Source organism: Palaemon carinicauda, chromosome 16 (assembly GCF_036898095.1).
Source record: "Palaemon carinicauda isolate YSFRI2023 chromosome 16, ASM3689809v2, whole genome shotgun sequence".
Classification (NCBI taxonomy): Eukaryota; Metazoa; Arthropoda; class Malacostraca; order Decapoda; family Palaemonidae; genus Palaemon; species Palaemon carinicauda.
The window spans coordinates 119982484-120003174 of record NC_090740.1 but is presented as its reverse complement, the minus strand read 5'-3'; the positions used below and the strand labels follow the sequence as shown (position 1 = coordinate 120003174).

The following is a 20691-nucleotide window of genomic DNA, read 5'->3' as shown; positions in this document are numbered from 1 at the left end:
CCATGCAAGCTAATGAATAATTCAGTTGCATGTTATCATAACAGACTGAGAATATAAATTATAATTATTGTTTAATCAAGGCATATGGATGTAAATGGCTAAAGGTTCAAGGGTGCTACGATAACGTGATGTCTACGGCACTAGTCGCAACCTACTCTAAATAGAGCAGTACACTATTTAACAACTCGTTGATGCTGATCCAAAACAACATGTGTTAAGCCTCAAACTATATAGAGAGCTTTTTTTACCAAAACAACCCGCTTAAAGCGAGAATTGAATTGTTACACATTGCGCAGCCAACAAATAGTGTCGACACGAAAATAGTTACAGATGGCTTCAAACTCTTGGAACCTAGATATATGTCTACTTTAGGCTCTAGAGCCTTTGAATATGCGGCCCCGAGACTATATAATAAGCTCCCACGAAACATTCGAATGATTGAAGACATTAAGACTTTCAAGAGGAAACTGAAGACTTTCTTATTTCATGAGTCTTTTGACAGTGACGATTTAACAGTAAATGAACAATACGCGATATGAAACGTTAAATACTCTGAACGAACAAGGTAAAACGACAGTGGAGGTCCTGTAGAGAGTGGGGTTCCCCTGCTGTATGGGACCGGAAAAGCAGCCATCAAAGTAAGTAAGTAAGGTATATTTTTATAAGTAAACAAAATAACTTTGAGAAAATATACAGAAAGAATTTAGTTGAACAAATCGTAGGCCATTATGTTAGTCAAGATCCTTTTTTAATATCTAGTGAAGAAGCCCTTTTCTTTTTAAGACAACACGATCTGCTTGACTAAGTTGAGAATGTAGCCTACTTCCGTGTGGGAAATGTGGAACACTTGTGCAAGAAAAAAGAAAGCGGAACAGAAAGGGAGAATTCCAATTTCCAGCCAATACTGAGATGTCCAAAAAATGGTTGTCAAGCATATCGATCAGTACGTGATAGGAATAATTTCTATCATTATACCAATTTAAATAACAAAATTAATGCAATCTTACTGTAAGTATGTGATATTTTAGAATTGATTTATTACTTTGTTAATAAAATCATGATGAGTACTACGATAACCTTCACTGGAGAGTCGCCCAATACCGTCACCGACTATAATCAATTTTTTTTAGTTAGGCAGATTTGCACCGACTCGCAGGGGTGCCCTTTTAGCTCGGAAAAGTTTCCTGATCGCTGATTGGTTCGACAAGATAATCAGCGATTAGGAAACTTTTTCCGAGCTGAAAGGGCACTGCTGCGAGTCAGTGCAAATGCGCCTCATTAAAAAAAAAATTTAAGTATGGTTTAATGTGTATCGTGAAGTTTATAGCGAGATCGTTTCACACCGAACGAGGGGTCAAACGTTTGTCAAGTGACAAAATATACTATAAATACAATTAAGCGGATATGAATATAAAAATATGCCTAACAAATAAATTTAAAAAATCATGGTTCAAATTCAACAAATGAGCTAAAGAAATAGAATATCACTCTAGTCTTTGCTGTCCTAGAATTAATGAGAACTATACTCACTTTTTTTAATGAGGCGCATTTGCACCGACTCGCAGCGGTGCCCTTTTAGCTCGGAAAAGTTCCCTGCTATCTGATTGGTTAGAATTATCTTGTCCAACCAATCAGTGATCGGGAAACTTTTCCGAGCTAAAAGGGCACCCCTGCGAGTCGCTGTAAATCTGCCTCACTAAAAAGAACTGACTATAGGTGTGAGGAGCAAATTATGATAGAAAAGAAAATGGAAAGATACATATGGATGGTCATCCCAATTCGCAAGGGCAGTCAGCTATTCGAAGTTGTTCTTTATTTCCATAGAATTGGTATAAGTCAAGGATTACAGGAGATAGCACCAAACATATTCATAAGGATCCACTTTGCCCTGGACTTCTTCTGTATAATTAAGAGTTATCACCACTATTTCAAGATATTTTCATCTTGCTTACTTTATTGGACACTTTAGGATCCCAACAGTGATTTAGCATGAGCCAATCACACGCGTAAATTGATCAGCTGATTAGCACATGATTGATGGTATAATCGATGGCAAGATTAATAAACTAGAGGAGTACTCAGTAGAGCGCAGACCTCTGCCGCAGCAGCTTATTTCTCGACCTTTTGCTTGACCTTGACCTTAACATGTATTAATTGGAGTGGATATTCATGCACTCAAATATGAACTAAATTTGAAATCTCTGTGACAACGATGTCCAAACTTATGGCTGATTACGTGATATGGACAATTTCTCGTCCGTGACCTTGACCTTTGACCTTCCAAAATTTAATCATTTCAAGCTCTTTACATAACAATTTAAAATACCTGCAAGTTTCATTAATTTACGATTAAAATTATGGCCATATGGTTGATGACCGTAATTTGATCTTTTGCTTGACCTTGACCATGGACTCGACCTTGACCTTCGACTTTAACCCTGGATAGGTACGCTCCTCGGACACCCCTTTAAGGGTATACTCGGACGCGAGCGACCCCGACGCCAAAAAAAATTCTTGAAAAATCAGTTTTTGCAGTAACCTCCTTTTTTCTTTTGCCAAAAAAAAATTCAAAGAATGCTTAAAACAACTGTAAAGATAAATACTACTCATCTGCAGAAAAACTATTTATTATAAATATTTTTAAAAATTAAGTAGAAAAAAAAGACCTTACATAAAAATTCATAAAAAAAAAGTTTATACATATATACACAAATCCTTTTAGGAATTGATTCTTGAATGTTTAGGACACATCTTGATGTATTTTGGATGTAGTCAGACCCATGGAGGTGAAGATCTGAAATGAGAAAAAAAAGGGTAACTTTTTTTGGCCAAAATAATTTGTCCAAATTTCATGAATTTTTTTGGGTACCCAAATGAAATAGGAAGTGGCTAATTTTTTTAGGGAATAAACATATGTTATCCTAAAATAGAAATATGTAAAAAAATCTTCATTATTTTGTAAATTACATTTATATCAGGGGCCATATCTAAAGGTAATTTTTTGAGTACTTAGAAATTTCGTAAAAAAATACATATATTTAATATATAATATGATATTTATGCAGGTAAATATATACCAAAATATCACAAATTCTATAGGGAACAAGAATATATATAGATAGGGCAACTTACGCTTCGGATATGTCCACAAAATGGCCGCCAACCACACTGACTCAGACTCCCTAATCTGCCACTTGAAATGTAGGAAGGGTATGTCAATTTCAAGGTGTTATTTACCAATCTAATTATTCTTGGATATGCATAAAAATTGTATGGTGGGTTTCTGGATAATTGTCGATTACTTTACGACTATAAAATTGAAATTCTGACCCAAAAAAAATTTTTTGAAGGGAAATAAAATCGAAAAAAAAAATGTAAAACAATATAATATTTTAGCTAAAAAAATTTGATGATATTCAATCAAAAAAGAAGTAAACAAAATTTTCCGACAAATAAACATCTAGAGGAATCATTACTCTGTGATAGTTCCTTAGTACGTAGTAATTTTGAAAGAAATGGGAAAAAACGAAAAAGTGGCAATCGCAGGAAAATCGAACACATACCTATATATACGCCATATCTGGCTAAAAATAAAGATAGGCATGGGTAGCCAGATCATCTAGAAACACTTTCCAACACTATAAAAATACAAGCTTTGCGACACTACTTGCCAATTCCTTACGGTAACATGACTAAGCAAAAAAATGCAAAACAAATAAAAAGGGGCACTCGCGGAAAAATGGCCAACATTCTAATATACGGCATTTCAGAAAAAAAAAATTTCAGCCACGTACTAGGCAAACCATCAAGGCACATTTTCCGACAAATAAACATCTAAATGAATCATTACTCTGTGATAGTTCCTTAGTACGTAGTAATTTTGAAAGAAATGGGAAAAAACGAAAAAATGGCAATCACAGGAATATCGAACACATACCTATATATACGCCATATCTGGCTAAAAAAAAAGATAGGCATGGGTAGCCAGATCATCTAGAAGCACTTTCCAACACTATAAAATTATAAGTTTTGCGACACTACTTGCCAATTCTTTACGGTAACATGACTAAGCAAAAAAATGCAAAACAAATAAAAAGGGGCACTTGCGGAAAAATGGCCATTCTAATATACGGCATTTCAGAAAAAAAAATTTCAGCCACGTGCTAGGCAAACCATCAAGGCACATTTTCCGACAAATAAACATATAAATGAATCATTACTCTGTGATAGTTCCTTAGTACGTAGTAATTTTGAAAGAAATGGGAAAAAACGAAAAAATGGCAATCACAGGAAAATCGAACACATACCTATATATACGCCATATCTGGCTAAAAAAAAGATAGGCATGGGTAGCCAGATCATCTAGAAACACTTTCCAACACTATAAAAATATAAGTTTTGCGACACTTCTTGCCAATTCCTTACGGTAACATGACTAAGTAAAAAAATGAAAAACAAATAAAAAGGGGCACTCGCGGAAAAATGGCCAACATTTTATTGTACGCATTTCAGAAAAAAAAATTTCAGCCACGTGCTAGGCAAACCATCAAGGCACATTTTCCGACAAATAAACATCTAAATGAATCATTACTCTGTGATAGTTCCTTAGTACGTAGTAATTTTGAAAGAAATGGGAAAAAAACGAAAATATGGCAATCATTATTATTATTATTATTATTATTAAATGCTAAGCTACAACCCTAGTTGGAAAAGCAGGATGCTATAAGCCCAGGGGCCCCAACAGGGAAAATAGCTCAATGAGGAAAGGAAACAAGGAAAAATAAAATATTTTAAGAATAGTAACAACATCAAAATAAATATTTCCTATATAAACAATAAAAAATTCAACAAAACAAGAGAAAGAGAAACTAGATAGAACAGTGTGCCTGAGTGTACCCTCAAGCAAGAGAACTCTAACCCAAGACAGTGGAAGGCCATGGTACAGAGGCTATAGCACTACCCAAGACTAGAGAACAATGGTTTGATTTTGGAGTGTCCTTCTCCTAGAAGAGCTGCTTACCATAGCTAAAGAGTCTCTTCTACCCTTACCAAGAGGAAAGTAGCCACTGAGCAGTTACACTGCAGTAGTTAACCCCTTGGGTGAAGAAGAATTGTTTGGTAGTCCCAGTGTTGTCAGGTGAATGAGGACAGAGGAGAATCTGTAAAGAATAGGCCAGACTATTCGGTGTATGTGTAGGCAAAGGGAAAGTGAACCGTAACTAGAGAGAAGGATCCAATATGGTACTGTCTGGCCAGTCAAAGGACCCCCTAACTCTCTAGCGGTAGTATCTCAACGGGCGGCTGGTGCCCTGGCCAACCTACTACCTATAAATCACAGGAAAATCGAACACATACCTATATATACGCTATATCTGACTAAAAAAAAATAGGCATGGGTAGCCAGATCATCTAGAAACACTTTCCAACACTATAAAAATATAAGTTTTGCGACACTACTTGCCAATTCCTTACGGTAACATGACTAAGCAAAACAAATAAAAAGGGGCACTCGCGGAAAAATGCCCAACATTCTAATATACGGCATCTCAGATAAAAAAAAGACATGCACGTGTTAGCCCAACCATCAAGGCACACTTTCTAACACATAAACATGAAAAAAAAATCAATAATATACGGCAATTCCTTACTACGTAGTAAATTTTTACAAATATTGAAAAAAAACAGAAATTGGCAACCGCAGTTAAATACCCAATATACCAATAACTACGTCGTAAATGACAAAAACAAAGTCACGCATGGGTAGCCAGATCATCTAGACACACTTTCCAACTCTAAAAAAGCAAAAGTTTTACGACACTATTTGGCAATATCTTACGAAAAAATTACTTGGCAAAAAAATGAAAAAAAAATGAAAAAGGGGCACTCGCGGTAAAATGCCCAACATTCTAATATACGGCATCTCAGATAAAAGAAAAGACATGCACGTGTTAGCCCAACCATCAAGGCACACTTTCTAACACATAAACATGAAAAAAAAATCAATAATATACGGCAATTCCTTACTACGTAGTAAATTTTTACAAATATTGAAAAAAAACAGAAATTGGCAACCGCAGTTAAATACCCAATATACCAATAACTACGTCGTATCTGACAAAAACAAAGTCACGCATGGGTAGCCAGATCATCTAGACACACTTTCCAACACTAAAAAAGCAAAAGTTTTACAACACTATTTGGCAATATCTTATGGAAAAATGACTTGGCAAAAAAATGAAAAAAAATGAAAAAGGGGCACTCGCGGTAAAATGGTCCTCGTGGTGATGAACGACATTCTAACTAAAAAAAAAAATCATGCACATGGTAGCCAAACAATCCACCAAGACTTTCCACAACTGATAACCTATACAAGTTGCACCATTCTACGACAATTTCATAATACGTAATAACTTTGATAATTATGCAAATTACCTTAGAAGGGTAAACTCGGTCGCGCTCGACCCCGACGCGTCTCAGAAATCAGGGAAGGAGTACAGCTACAGCAACGCACATCTGGACACTACTAGAGCGTGTAGGCGAGACACCTACTGCAGGTCGATCACCCACAAATTCAGTCACGGGGGTGAGTCACGTGAGAAAAACCTCTTTTTTTTTTGTCGCTCGGGGTCGCGGACGACCCACCGTACCGTTCCAGGGTTAACATGTATGAATTGGTGTGGATTTTCAGACACTCAAATATGAACCAAGATTGAAGTCTCTGTGACAACTATGTCCAAACTTATAGCTGATTACGTGAATTTGACATTTTGCTTAACCTTGACATTTGACCTTGACCTGCCAAAAAAGTTAATTATTTCCAGCTTTTTACTTAAGTTAATTCTTACAAGTTGCATGACACTACTATTAAATTTGTGGACAGGAAGGTGTTCACTAACAAACACAATAAAACGGGGTAAAACATAACCCCCTTCCAACTTCGTTAGCGCATGTAATAACTCGGTAAGACCCTAACAAGTTGCATCTGGTTACGTTTATATGAACATTTAAAGACCATAAAATGACCAAGCACATGATTGATGTGACTGAAGGCACGATTGATCGCACGATTAATGACCATATTAGTAATTAATGCAGTTAAGACCGCTATAGTTTGTATCAGGTTAGGTTTATATTAATGTTTAAGTTCCTTACAATGACCGTATACATGAATGATGGCATGATTAATCGCATGGCACATGATTGATCGCAAGCTATATGAACAACAATGCAAAGTTGACAAAAAAAACATCGTTACTGTTGAACCTTATTACTGTATAAGGACACAAACAAGAAAATAACATTGATAATAATAAAACTAATCAATAATATTAAAACTAGCATGTAAAGAAACCAAGAATCGTAACAATAATAATGGAACAGCATGCAACAAAGTGGTAACACTTACGTTCGGCCAGGAAGTGAACTCTTTTACGATAGAAAACCTCACTATTCAGGCTATTACCACTCTTTGTGGTGGGTTGTGGATCATCAGCACACTCACTATCACTGCACGACATCATCTCAAGTATTAACAATTCCTAAAATAGTCAATAAACTATAAAAACACGGAAGAAGTTCGGGAGAAACTTGAACACGCGCCCCGCGAGACAGTAAACAACGTGAAGAAGAAGAAAGCAATGGCTTACAGGTTTGCCAACCAATCCGTTCAGGAGTGTTCCAGTTTTCGGCAAAATATTATTTCATAAAATTGATTTATGGCAAAATATAATTATATTAATAAGTTAAGAACCTAATTTGATTATTATAAAGCACTTAATAAAAATAAACACTAATGTAAAATATCTATGTTTACGCTACCGTTTGGCATCCCTGCTTCACCGATCAGTGGATGGCCACTCGGCCATAAGGTTAAAAATCACTTACTATTTTAATGCGACTTTCAACCACCTTTTATTTCTCGGATTTTACATGCACTTATACCATTCGAAAGGGAAATATAGTGCTATCGAAACATGATAAACTGAAAAAAAGTCTAAATGTAGCGAGTGAGGTATATGCTGGGTAGTTGAATCGGTAGAACTTCAAAAGTTCTAACTTGCAGCAAATGTTTTATTTTTTTTTTTTATTTTGAACAGGCTGACATTTGCCTTTTTATAGTTTAAATATGAAAAAAACATGTTTTGATGTTACTGTTTCTAAAATATTTTATTTAGTTGTTCATTATTCCTTTAATCGCTTATTCATTCACTTACTTCCTTTCCTCACTGGGCTATTTTTTCCTGTTGGAGCCCTTGGGCTTATAGCATCTTGCTTTTCAAACTAATGTTGTAGCTTAGCTGGTAATGATAATGATAATAGTAATCTCTTTCTGAGCGCGGATACCTCAACAAGGTGAGAGGGTTTATGTATCGCCATGATCAGCAAAGCTGTACTAGTCAGTGCCACCCATGCTAGGTTTGTTTGTTATGAGCGATCAGACTAATGTCTCCCACCATCACCAATCTGCAGTGGGTTGCGTGACGATGAAAATGAGCAAACCCCAGGCAGACTAAGGATTCTGAGGCTTTTGTCCTGCAGTGGACCAGAAATAAATAATAATAATAATAATAATAATAATAATAATAATAAGAATAGGGAAGTGGGGAATATGGGGAAAGGAAAAGTGCCCCTGGATACAATCCACTTTATAGCTCAAAGGCAGGTACTCGGGATGGGAAAGATTAAGGAAATAGGGAGAAAGAGAAGTACAGGAGAAGAATAAAAGAGGGGCAGACCCTCCTGCGATATTAGGGAATTGGTATTATTATTTCAGTTTTCAGGACCAGAAATGGTTGCATTTGCTGTTGTCGTGGTCTTGAACTGGATCGAGTCTTTGTTATATACATTTCTATGTAAATAATAGTTGTTATGTTTTGCCGTTAGTTATACAAACCACTTCATGAAAAGGGACCATATTATTTTGTGTTTCCTCGTCGTTTTAAGAAAAATCCATTTTTATAAGCTTTTTCTCCTTCAAACACCACTATTAGTCCTTTATTCATTTCACATATCAGAACAAACTCTAAATGTTCTGATCTAGCTATTCCTTCAATCTAACTTTTTATTTTCTACTCTAACCTTTTGTATCACCTTTAATTAATGCTGCATATACTACACTAATAATCAATCTCCAATATTCGTTGAATTCTCGTGCTACATAAACTATACCAATAATCGATGTCAATGTCTTCAAGTTTTTTCGTATATGATTTCCTCTCAAATTTCTCACTTAACACCCATTTAAGTTGGTTCAATCATTCCTCCATGGCTTCCCACCTTATCTTCCATGGGCACTAAAAGTTTCCTTTGTATTGTGACGGGCCGAGAGAAGGTTGTGACTCAAAGACAGGGTGAAAGCAACTGAGTCAGTTTATTATAGAACACTCTCCTTTATATACAAAAGCTCAAAGAAACAAGAAATTTCATGTTCAAAAACAGACACTGTTACAGATGAGAAAAGGAGACATGTTTATTCTGGTTCTTTTTAGTGCGAGGGAAGAGCGAAGATACAAGCATAATATATACACAAAATGAACTATGTACGATCGTATGACACACGGTTGGTACAGTATCATCTGCAACCAGCTTTATCTATCCCATTCTAACTTACCTCTTCTCTCATCATACTGTAATCTGAAATAATGTCAATAAATTAAATGACAATATGTATCCACTGTACTGCTTTTATTGCTCTTTCCATATTGACATCTCTCTCTCTCTCTCTCTCTCTCTCTCTCTCTCTCTCTCTCTCTCTCTCTCTCTCTCTCTGATGGGTATTGGACGTCATAACAAAATCAGGATTTAGGAGTGGGCAGCTTCCAAAGGGCCTCTTGTCCCCAAACTAAGAGCCTCCACCAAGAACTACAAGTCTTGGTTTCCAATAGGCCAACATAACGTAAATATGGAGGACCTGAAGGTTAGCAATCACTTGTATTTACTGAAATTATGTTTCCTGGATATACTGGGGCACACTATTCTATCTAATTGATCTTTATTTTGTTTTGTTCGAGTTGCTATAGTTTTTATACGAAATATTTATTTTAATGTTACTGTTCTTAAAATACTTTATTTTTCCTGGTTTCCTTTCCTCACTGGGCTATTTTCCCTGTTGGTGCCCCTCGGCTTATAGCATCCAGCTTTTCCAACTAGGGTTGTAGTGTAGCAAGTGATAATAATAATAATAATAATAATAATAATAATAATAATAATAATAATAATAATAATAGTAATAGTAATAATAATAATACTGTCAGAATGTCATCTAACTCAATATATTGCATATCTTATATAGATTTTATTTATAAAGAATTTACTTGGACTTTTGTTTATAAACCTAACTAGCATTAACAGCCAAGTGTATACAAGCTATGGCACCTGATGGTCAGTAATCACCTTTGCCTTCACATAATTAAGGTGCTATATTAGAATATGTGTTTATTATTTGCAACAAAATATAGAATATATGAAATAATTTCTTCTATAATAGAATAAAAAAATCGCTTTTATTACATCTACATTCACATAATTAAGGTGCTATATTAGAATATGTGTGTATTATTTGCAACAAAATATAGTATATATGAAATAATTTCTTCTATGATAAAAAATAGAGGGTTGGGCATGAATGTAAAGAGAGTTCTATATGAGAAAGTGATTGTACCAACTGTGTTGTATGGATCGGAGTTGTGGGGAATGAAAGTGATGGAGAGACAAAAATTGAATGTGTTTGAGATGAAGTGTCTAAGGAGTATGGCTGGTGTATCTCGAGTAGATAGGGTTAGGAACGAAGTGGTGATGGTGAGAACGGGTGTAAGAAATGAGTTTGCAGCTAAAGTGGATATGAATGTGTTGAGGTGGTTTGGCCATGTTGAGAGAATGGAAAATGGCTGTCTGCTAAAGAAGGTGATGAATGCAAGAGTTGATGGGAGAAGTACAAGAAGAAGGCCAAGGTTTGGGTGGATGGATGGAGTGAAGAAAGCTCTGGGTGATAGGAGGATAGATGTGAGAGAGGCAAGAGAGCGTGCTAGAAATAGGAATGAATGGCGAGCGATTGTGACGCAGTTCCGGTAGGCCCTGCTGCTTCCTCCAGTGCCTTAGATGACCGCGGAGGTAGCAGCAGTAGGAGATTCAGCATTATGAAGCTTCATCGGTGGAGGATAACGGGGGAGGGTGGGCTGTGGCACCCTAGCAGTACCAGCTGAACTCAGTTCAGTCCCTTGTCAGGCTAGGGGGAACGTAGAGAGTAGAGGTCCCCTTTTTGTTTTGTTTCATTTGTTGATGTCGGCTACCCCCCAAAATTGGGGGAAGTGCCTTGGTATATGTATGTATGTATGATATTCACATAATTGAGGTGCTATACTAGAATATGTGTTTATAATTTGCAACAAAATATAGTATATATAATCTCTTCTATAAGAAAAAATCCCTTTTCACTCGCTAATCAGAATCCTCTAAGGTGAGGATGCTGCGACGATCTTACCACGAAGACTTTATCTCCGACGGAAATTGGTCCTGTGTTGTCAATACTCATGGTGACCCCAAATATTGGACTGGTGGCCCATCGCTTGGCCAGTTGAGGAGGGTCTTGTAGAAGTCTGTACCTGTTAAAGAAAGTCACTGAGTGAAGCATTATATTATATTTTATACACACACAATTGGCACAATATTCAAATTTCCTTATTCCTATATAAGAACATGTGTAAATATAAAGAAACAATTAAAAATGAAAAAAAAATATATGAAAAAAAAATAAACAAAACTGGGGAGTAGTATGTAATTCAATTAACTTGAGATTGTTATAAGCTAGCTTGCAATTTACCCAGTGATAAATATAATTCTCTCTCTCTCTCTCTCTCTCTCTCTCTCTCTCTCTCTCTCTCTCTCTCTCTCTCTCTCTCTCAGTATAACTATTATCATGACATTAAACCAATCCTCATAATTCAGTCACTATGATTAAAACTACAACTACAACAGAGTTTTGATCTGTAACATTACCTATGATTAACTGGATTCTGAAATCTAATTCAATTCAAAGAGTGATAAATATAAATAAACTTACATATGCAACTAAGTTTTGAGAACTTACTTTTTTAAAGTAGTTAAAGGCTCCATTTGGGGATGTCGCTTACCAGTTAATGGGTTAACTGTTACCAAAATACACCTGTTGAAAGACACGTGTGAAGTGTTACACAGATGTTATAAGAAAACATTTTTGCAAAGAAAATTCAAACAGTGATTGGGAAGTTACCATATTCATAACATTAATTCAGTAACCTGTCTGTTTATATTCAGCATGAAGTAACCATATTATCTTCATTGTTATTATTGCTAGCTAAACTACAACCCTAACTGGAAAAGCAGGGGCTACAACAAGGAAAATAGCCCAGGGAGGAAATGAAATGGAAACAGATAGAATAGTGTGCAAATGAACTCTAACCCAAGACAGTGGAAGAAAATGGTACAGAGGCTATGGCACTACCTAAGACTACAGAACAATGGTTTGATTTTGGAGTGTTCTTCTCCTAGAAGAGCTGCTTACCATAGCTGAAGAGTCTCTTCTACCCTTACCAAGTGGAAAGTAGCCACTGAACCACTGCAGTAGTTAACACCTTGAGTGTTGTCAGGTACATGATGAAAGAAGAGAACGTGTAAAGAATAAGCTAAACTATTCGGTAAAAACGTGGGCAAAGAAAAAATGAGCTGTAACCAAAGTGAGGTCCAATGTAGCCCTGGCCAGTCAAAGGATCTAATAAATTTTTAGGGGTAGTATCTCAACGAGTGGCTGGTGACTTGGAGAACGTTCTACATTCAGAGCTAACTAGGAGAGATTGTCCAGTGTTCATTTTATTAGTTGGAAAAGCAAGATACTATAAGCCCAGGGGCTCCAACAGGGAAAACAGTCCAGCGAGGAAAAGGAAACAAGGAAATATATAAACTCCAAGAGAAGAATAAACAATGAAAATAAATTATTTCAAGAACAGTAACAATAAGTTAGATCCTTCACATATGAAATATAAAAAACTTCAAAAATCAAGAGGAAGAGAAACGAGACAGGACAGCGTGCCTGAGTGTACCCCCAAGCAAGAGAACTCTAATCATTTGTCAGCTGATAATTACTGTATTACTGCGAACAAAATCTTAGGTAATTTCGAGAACATAATGGGTGGGATACTCTTAAATATGAGGTTCTTGAGATATTATTAGTTATTATTCACTTTCAAAAGGTGATAACTACCTCTGTGCCTGATAAGTCTGATAGTAAATATAGTAATAAGAATTTCATATTGTCTCTTTATCCTTTACTGAAATTTAACTGGCTAATTCAGCCTTGATACTCATGGAGGTGTAAATCATACTAACACATTTAAAGATTACAGATCACGTTTTGTAATTTAGTTAAAAGGCATTCATTTTTAAAATGTTAGAAGGTTGTTTATCTTACACTTTTTTGGAATGGTAGCTTCAGTCTTGTCAATTACATTTCCATGTCTTTAAGTTCTGTATGATAAAAATGTTTCTGTATATCTGTTGTTATCAAAACAATTGAAGAACTTTGCAGAAAGTGATGGTTCCTATAAAAGTTAATCTGTAAATTGCCCTTTTTAAGTTTTGTTTACATTAACATGTATACATTGGCGTGGATTTTTATACACTCAAATATGAACCAAGTTTGAAATCGATGTCCAAATTTATGGCTGATTACGTAAATTGGACTTTTCGCTTGACCTTTGACCTTGACCTTCAAAAATTGAATGATTTCCAGCTTTTTACGTAACAGTTAATCCCTACAAGTTTCATTATTCTATGATTAAAATTGTGGCCAGGAAGTTGTTTACAATCAAACACACACACACACACAAACACACAACAAGGGATAAAACGTAACCTCTTCCCAACTTCGTTGGCAGAGGTAATATCTCACCTCTCACACGGTTTAAGGCGACGCAAAACTACTTGTCCAATCTTAACGTAGATCCAGTCATCTTCGTCATAGGGCTTCGCCCCTTGAACGACAATATTCGGCCGGAAGTTCTCAATTATTACCGGCTCCTGTAGTCTGCTGTTAAGGTCATCTAGGGATGCTTGGGAACTCACCATGTAGCTCCCTTCGTCTGCGTAGTATAACTGAATTAAAGGAAACATATAGAATATTATAGGGTCTTGATAAACACTTTAAATGATTGAAGACATTGAGGCTTTCGAGAGGAAACTGAAGACTTTCTTATTTCATGAGTCTTTTGACAGTGACGATTTAACAGTAAATGAACTATACGCGATATGAAACTTTAAATACTCTGAACGAATAAGGTAAAACGACAGTGTTGGTCCTGTAGAAAGTGATGTTCCCCTGCTGTATGGGACCGGAGAAGTAGTCATCAAAGTAAGTAAGTAAGAACATCTACAAGAGTAGTAGAAACCATTTTTATTTGAATAAACTTTTTATGTCTTTCCCTTTCTTTAAAATCTATGATAAATAAATGCACATAATGGAGTGAATTGCGTAAAATTCTTTCTCTGACACGGGTTCGAAACTCAAAGAGTGAGGAAGAGGAAATTATATGAATTCGTATTAGGATATTCAAAGAATGTCTATGTATAGCGCATGAGATAAACGTTCATTGTGTTTTAATACGAAACTCTCTCTCTCTCTCTCTCTCTCTCTCTCTCTCTCTCTCTCTCTCTCCACGATTTTCAAAATATTTTCATCAATTTTCAATTCACTCTAAAATATACTACTTGCAATCTCTCTCTCTCAATTCACTCTAAAATATACTACTCTCTCTCTCTCTCTCTCTCTCTCTCTCTCTCTCTCTCTCTCTCTCTCTCTCTCTCTCTCTCTCTCTCCCCACGATTTTCAAAATATTTTCATCAATTTTCAATTCACTTTAAAAGATACTACACACTCTCTCTCTCTCTCTCTCTCTCTCTCTCTCTCTCTCTCTCTCTCTCTCTCTCTCTCTCTCTCTCTCTACCCGATCTTTCTTCTTAAAAGGCTTAAAATCGAAGTACTTTGGCGAGGTTGCCTGTCTATCCTGTAGGACATTTCCTTTGTAGAGGAGACGGACTTTGGTCTCTCCTTTGTACAGGACGTCCGTCAGCCACTGGGATGCTCGGTCGCCACAGTCAACTCCTGGTACCGGGATGCCTCGAAGCCTGTAGAAAATATATGAAATAATAAAACTTTAGAAGGAAAAAGTTTGAGGGAGAATTATTTGAAGCTCTTTTGATGAGAGAGAGAGAGAGAGAGAGAGAGAGAGAGAGAGAGAGAGAGAGAGAGAGAGAGAGAGAGAGTCATGTATTAAAAAACTTACAAAGTGAAAGTAGGATGTGGCGACAAGTTGCAAAGAATATATCATGAAGCCTTTGGTTAATGGCGATACACAATATATATATATATATATATATATATATATATATATATATATATATATATATATATATATATATATATATATATATATATATATATATATATATATATATATATATATATATATATAATATTCTGGGCAAAGTAACTCACGAACAATCATAATAAAAAAAAAAAAAACACACAAACACAGATGTTATCCTTACCTTGCCTCTAACACTGACGACTTATCGGGATCCTTCTCCATATCAATTACGAGGTCATCTACGCCCTCAGCCCTCAGGGTCAATCTTGTCCCTTCCACTTGGGTCACAATTGATGCCAAAGTGCCCGCCTGGCGACTGGTGATGAAACTCCCGTTTTCTTTGATCACCATGAATGACCTGGGAGTTAAGAGGTAAAATTGTATGACAGATGCCTTTGATAGAAGACATTTGAGAGGGCGCATCAGGCAACCGACCCCTTAATGTCGGGATAACGGTGGGAAGGGGGACTGTTGAAGGAAGACATTAGAGAGGGTGCATCAGGCAACCGACCCCTTAATGCAGGGATAACGCAGTGAATTAGGAAGGTTGTATATATAAGAGGCAGAAGGAAGAGAAAGAAACAATATACCATTAAAGGGGGATGAATAATAAGCATGAATATAAAAATTGGGTATAGCAAATAGGTGTTTTAAACAGAGTGGAAGATTCAAGAAGATTATATAGAGATAGGCATTAACATTTATCGTTTTTTTTTTTTTTTTTTTTTTTTTGTGGTTGCTGTTGTTCTTGTTCATGTTCCCACCTGTCATCTAGATAACCAGAAGAAAGTCCATAAGTCGTCGCCTGGGCTGAGTTTTTCCTAACGGCTCTGGCAGATTTCAACGGATAAATGAGTAATTCCGACACTTCGCCAACTTCTTCCCATCTGTTCAGAGAAAAAAGAAACGTTTGGAAATAACATATCATGATTTATAGATTTTCTTCTTAGAATTTTATTTTTATTTAATTTTGAATACGTTTCTTTTAGTTTTTACTTCAGAGAAAAAGAAACGTATGGAATTATTAGGTCATGATTTATAGATTTTCTTCTCAACATTTGATTTTTATTTAATTTTGAAATTTTTTCTTTTAATTTTTACTTCAGGGAAAAAGAAACGTATGGAATTATTAGGTCATGTTTTATAGATTTTCTTCTTAGTATATGATTTTTATTCAATTTTGAATATTTTTCTTTTAATTTTTACTTAATTGGTAGGCTACATAAAAGGGGATTAATTTAATAGACTGAATGAGTGTCCATGAGAGAATAACTATTTTAATAGAAATTGATCTAATATTTCTTCGAAATCATCTGTTCAGAGAAAAAGAAACTTGTGGAATTATTAGGTCATGATTTATAGATTTTCTTGTTAGTATTTAATTTTTTTAAACTTCAAATATTTTTCTTTTAATTTCTACTTAATTGACACTTAAAAGGGGATTGATTTAATGGACTGAATGAGGGTTCATGTAAGTATGGTAATCTTAAGGGAAATTAATCTACTATTCATTCGGGATTGGTCACGTGATTCTATAGTACGAGCTTACCAGTAGGGAAGGCAAAAGTCATTCAATGACAACTTAAATCATTTATTTATCAAAAAAAAAAAAAAAAAAAAAAAAAAAATAAATCCAATTAGGGAATGAAATGAAGATTTCCCTTTCTGCAGTTATTATTATTATTATTATTATTATTATTATTATTATTATTATTATTATTATTATTATTAGCTAAGCTACAACCCTAGTTAGAAAAGCAAGATGCTATAAGCCCAAGGGCTCCAACAGAGAAAAAATAGCCCAGTGAGGAAAGGAAAGAAATAAACTACAAGAGAAATAATGAACAATATAAAATGTTTTAAGAACAGTTATAACATCAAAATAGGCCTTTCACATATAAACTATAAAATCTTAAAATAACAAGAGGAAGAGAAATAAGACAGAACAGCGTGCACGAGTGTACCCTCAAGCAAGAGAACCCTATATCAAGACAGTGAAAGACCATGGTGCAGAGGCTATGGCACTACCAAAGACTAGAGAATAATGGGATCTTGACAACACAGCCTAGTCCATAGATAAGTCAAAGGCAAATATTTCCCGTGTACCTGAATGCTTTCGATAAACAAATCATATATGTTCATATCACCACAAAATATCCCAAATGGCTTGAGAAATCCATTTTGGATTCTCATGAGTCAAAACGTTACTAAATAGATTTCCATTTTCTTAACTATCTAACAATGCGAAGAAAAAAAATGCTGTTGTCTACACTCTTGAAAAAATTTGCATTAAAAACCCCAAATGTCTGGAATTTTTTTTTTCCAGGATTTTTACCGTTGTAAAAACGGTTGTATTGACGTAAAAGAATAATATTACGGTCACCAACCCGTAAAGGATAATAACAAAGTAAGGTAAAATTACGTTCGCCTGAATTTACTGAAATACGGTTGAGAGCAGTATATTTTTACGGATAATTTCCGATTAAAATTACGGTTTTTTCTAACAGTGTAGTTTGTCATAGAGGGTCAATTACAAGAGGCCAGTTACGAGTGTTTGAAAAAATAAAACCACATGAAGAGTAAGAATTGTTTGAAGGAGATTCCATAAAGGAACTGTGGTCATGGAAACCAAAGCAGCCCCCAAAGTTTATGGATTTGCTTGACAAGGCGTGTCATGAAGAACTACTGGAAAGTTCCAGTTACTATGATGGGCGTCTTGAGTAGCTGGGCATTGTTAAAAGAACTGCTCATTATATTGGCATTGTGAGATGCGTTATTTTTATATTACTTAAAAATTCAGTTTACTATTATTGTTAATAATAATAATAATAATAATAATAATAATAATAATAATAATAATAATAATAATAATAATAATAATAATAATAATAATATCAAGAAGAAGAAGAAGAACAACAACAACAACTACAACAACAATAATAATAATAATAGTGATAATAATAACAACAATAATAATAATAATAATAGTGATAATAATCATAACAATAATAATAATAATAATAACATTAAGAATAATAATAATAATAATAATAATAATAATAATAATAATAATAATAATAATGTATGCTTCATGTATCCTTTCTTGTTTTAGTAAGCTCTTTTTTTAACATTTTATATGTAAACTGTTTAATTTATCTCTAAACCAAAAATTTCAGGTGTCAGAATTTTTTTAACGTTTTGCTTAAGTGTATGCTCCTAATTAACCAAAAATTAACCTTATGGGACATATCGTGAAATAGGAAACATCTTGTCTTTTAAGTAAAAGTCTTCAAGATCAAAAAAAAAAAAAAAAAAAAAAAAATGGAATCAATTTTGTTTTCAATTGTCGTTAAAGTCACATGGGACATATTGTGACAATGGGAACATCCAAACTTTCAAGTAAAAGACTTCAAGATCACAAAAAAAAAAAGGGGTGGAATCAATTATTTTTTCAATTTTAGTCACTCTATTCTTTCTTGACTAACACTCTTAGTCTCGTGGTGGAAGTGGGGTGTGTTGAGAAATGTGTCCTGGGATTTTAGGGGTAAAAGTTTCGTTAGAAATCTTATAAGAAATATGAGAAGTTCGAGAATCTTACCGTTCAATGCATGATCGTTGTTTAGATAGCTATTGTGAATGTTATAAGTAGATTACATGCTGTATATATATATATATATATATATATATATATATATATATATATATATATATATATATATATATATATATATACATATATTATATATATACATATGTATATATATATATATATATATATATATATATATATATATATATATATATATACATACATATATATTATATACATATGTATATTTACATATACGTATATTGTATATACATGTATATTCAAATAACCCATATATATTTTTGATACATTAATGTCTGGATTCTCTTAACGACCTCGGGATCAGAGCCCCAGGCGAAATCACACAAAGACAAGAGCTTGTGATCGGCCGGGAATCGAACCCTGGTCGACAAGCTTGTATAGACAGTGACTAACGGTCGGCAAGCTTGTATAGACAGTGACTAAACGTGGCCAAGTGGGTTAGTCACTGTCTATACAAGCTTGTCGACCAGGGTTCGATTCCCGGCCGGTCACAAGCTCTTGTCTTTGTGTGATTTCGCCTGGGGCTCTGATCCCGAGGTCGTTAAGAGAATCCAGACATGGTTTAGTCACTGTCTATACAAGCTTGCCGACCAGGGTTCGATTCCCGGCCGGTCACAAGCTCTTGTCTTTGTGTGATTTCGCCTGGGGCTCTGATCCCGAGGTCGTTAAGAGAATCCAGACATTAATGTATCAAAAATATATATGGCTTATTTGAATATGAAAAACACGTAAAAATTTGCAAAATTTTTCATATATATATATATATATATATATTTATATATATACATATGCGTATATTTATATATATATATATATATATATATATATATATATATATATATATATATATATCTATATATATATATACACACACATGTGTGCGCGTGTTTATTGTTTAGTGATTCTTTGAAGAATATTTATCACATTAGTAAGAAGGTATTTTCAGCGTGTACCTCTTCGCTATGTCATATCTATTTGACAAAAAAAAAAAAAAAAGCACTAATCAAACCCACCATGAGACTTCAAATGATTAAAATATGAAATAATTATAAATAAAATATCAAATATCATTTTAGAATATCTTTTACATTCTGTATTCTAAGATGAAACTAAATGTATCCTACCTCCCCAAGGTCTAAAAATCACCAGAAACTTACGTGTGAGGATAAGACGAATCCTTGATCCTTCTCCACGCCATCCATCCTGCCAGACCAGCCACTACGCCCATGCTGACGCCCACTGTCAGTCCCACAGCTGCGTAATCGTCTGTCACACTGAGATATGGTAAACTGGGGAGTCATTTTGGAATGCAAATCTGTTGGTTTTTTTATAATGTTCACAACCTCCGAAGAGACTACAGTTTATTTTTTTTTAGTTTTTTTTATATATATTTTTCTGTTTGCTCTATCAGCAGGACAGTGGAATAGTATCATGTTGCCCAAATTCCGTGTATGGATTGAGCTAGACTTTAGATATTAGTTAGATTGACTGAACATCTCCCCTATATATAAAGAACATGTGTCTGGGTATATATATATATATATATATATATATATATATATATATATATATGGATATGTATATATATGTATATGTATATATATACAGTATATATATATATATATATATATATATATACTGTATATAGAGTACATATATATATAT

At 34.5% G+C, this 20691-nt stretch overlaps 1 protein-coding gene and 1 pseudogene across 1 annotated transcript; both read right to left on the bottom strand.

Annotated features, from left to right (window-relative positions):
* LOC137655528 (mitochondrial amidoxime-reducing component 1-like) overlaps window positions 1-9625 on the bottom strand; it is a 27202-nt pseudogene extending 17577 nt beyond the window's left edge.
* An 812-nt stretch (window positions 9626-10437) lies between these two features.
* LOC137655115 (mitochondrial amidoxime-reducing component 1-like) lies at window positions 10438-20347 on the bottom strand. Its single transcript, XM_068389001.1, has 7 exons — window positions 20184-20347; window positions 16160-16282; window positions 15577-15753; window positions 14973-15153; window positions 13922-14124; window positions 12086-12160; window positions 10438-11600 (listed from the first exon to the last, which is right to left on the bottom strand). Exons 1-7 carry the CDS (start codon window positions 20252-20254, stop codon window positions 11441-11443), a joined length of 990 nt encoding a protein of 329 aa, XP_068245102.1. The 5' UTR covers window positions 20255-20347; the 3' UTR covers window positions 10438-11440.
* Window positions 20348-20691: the final 344 nt, after the last annotated feature.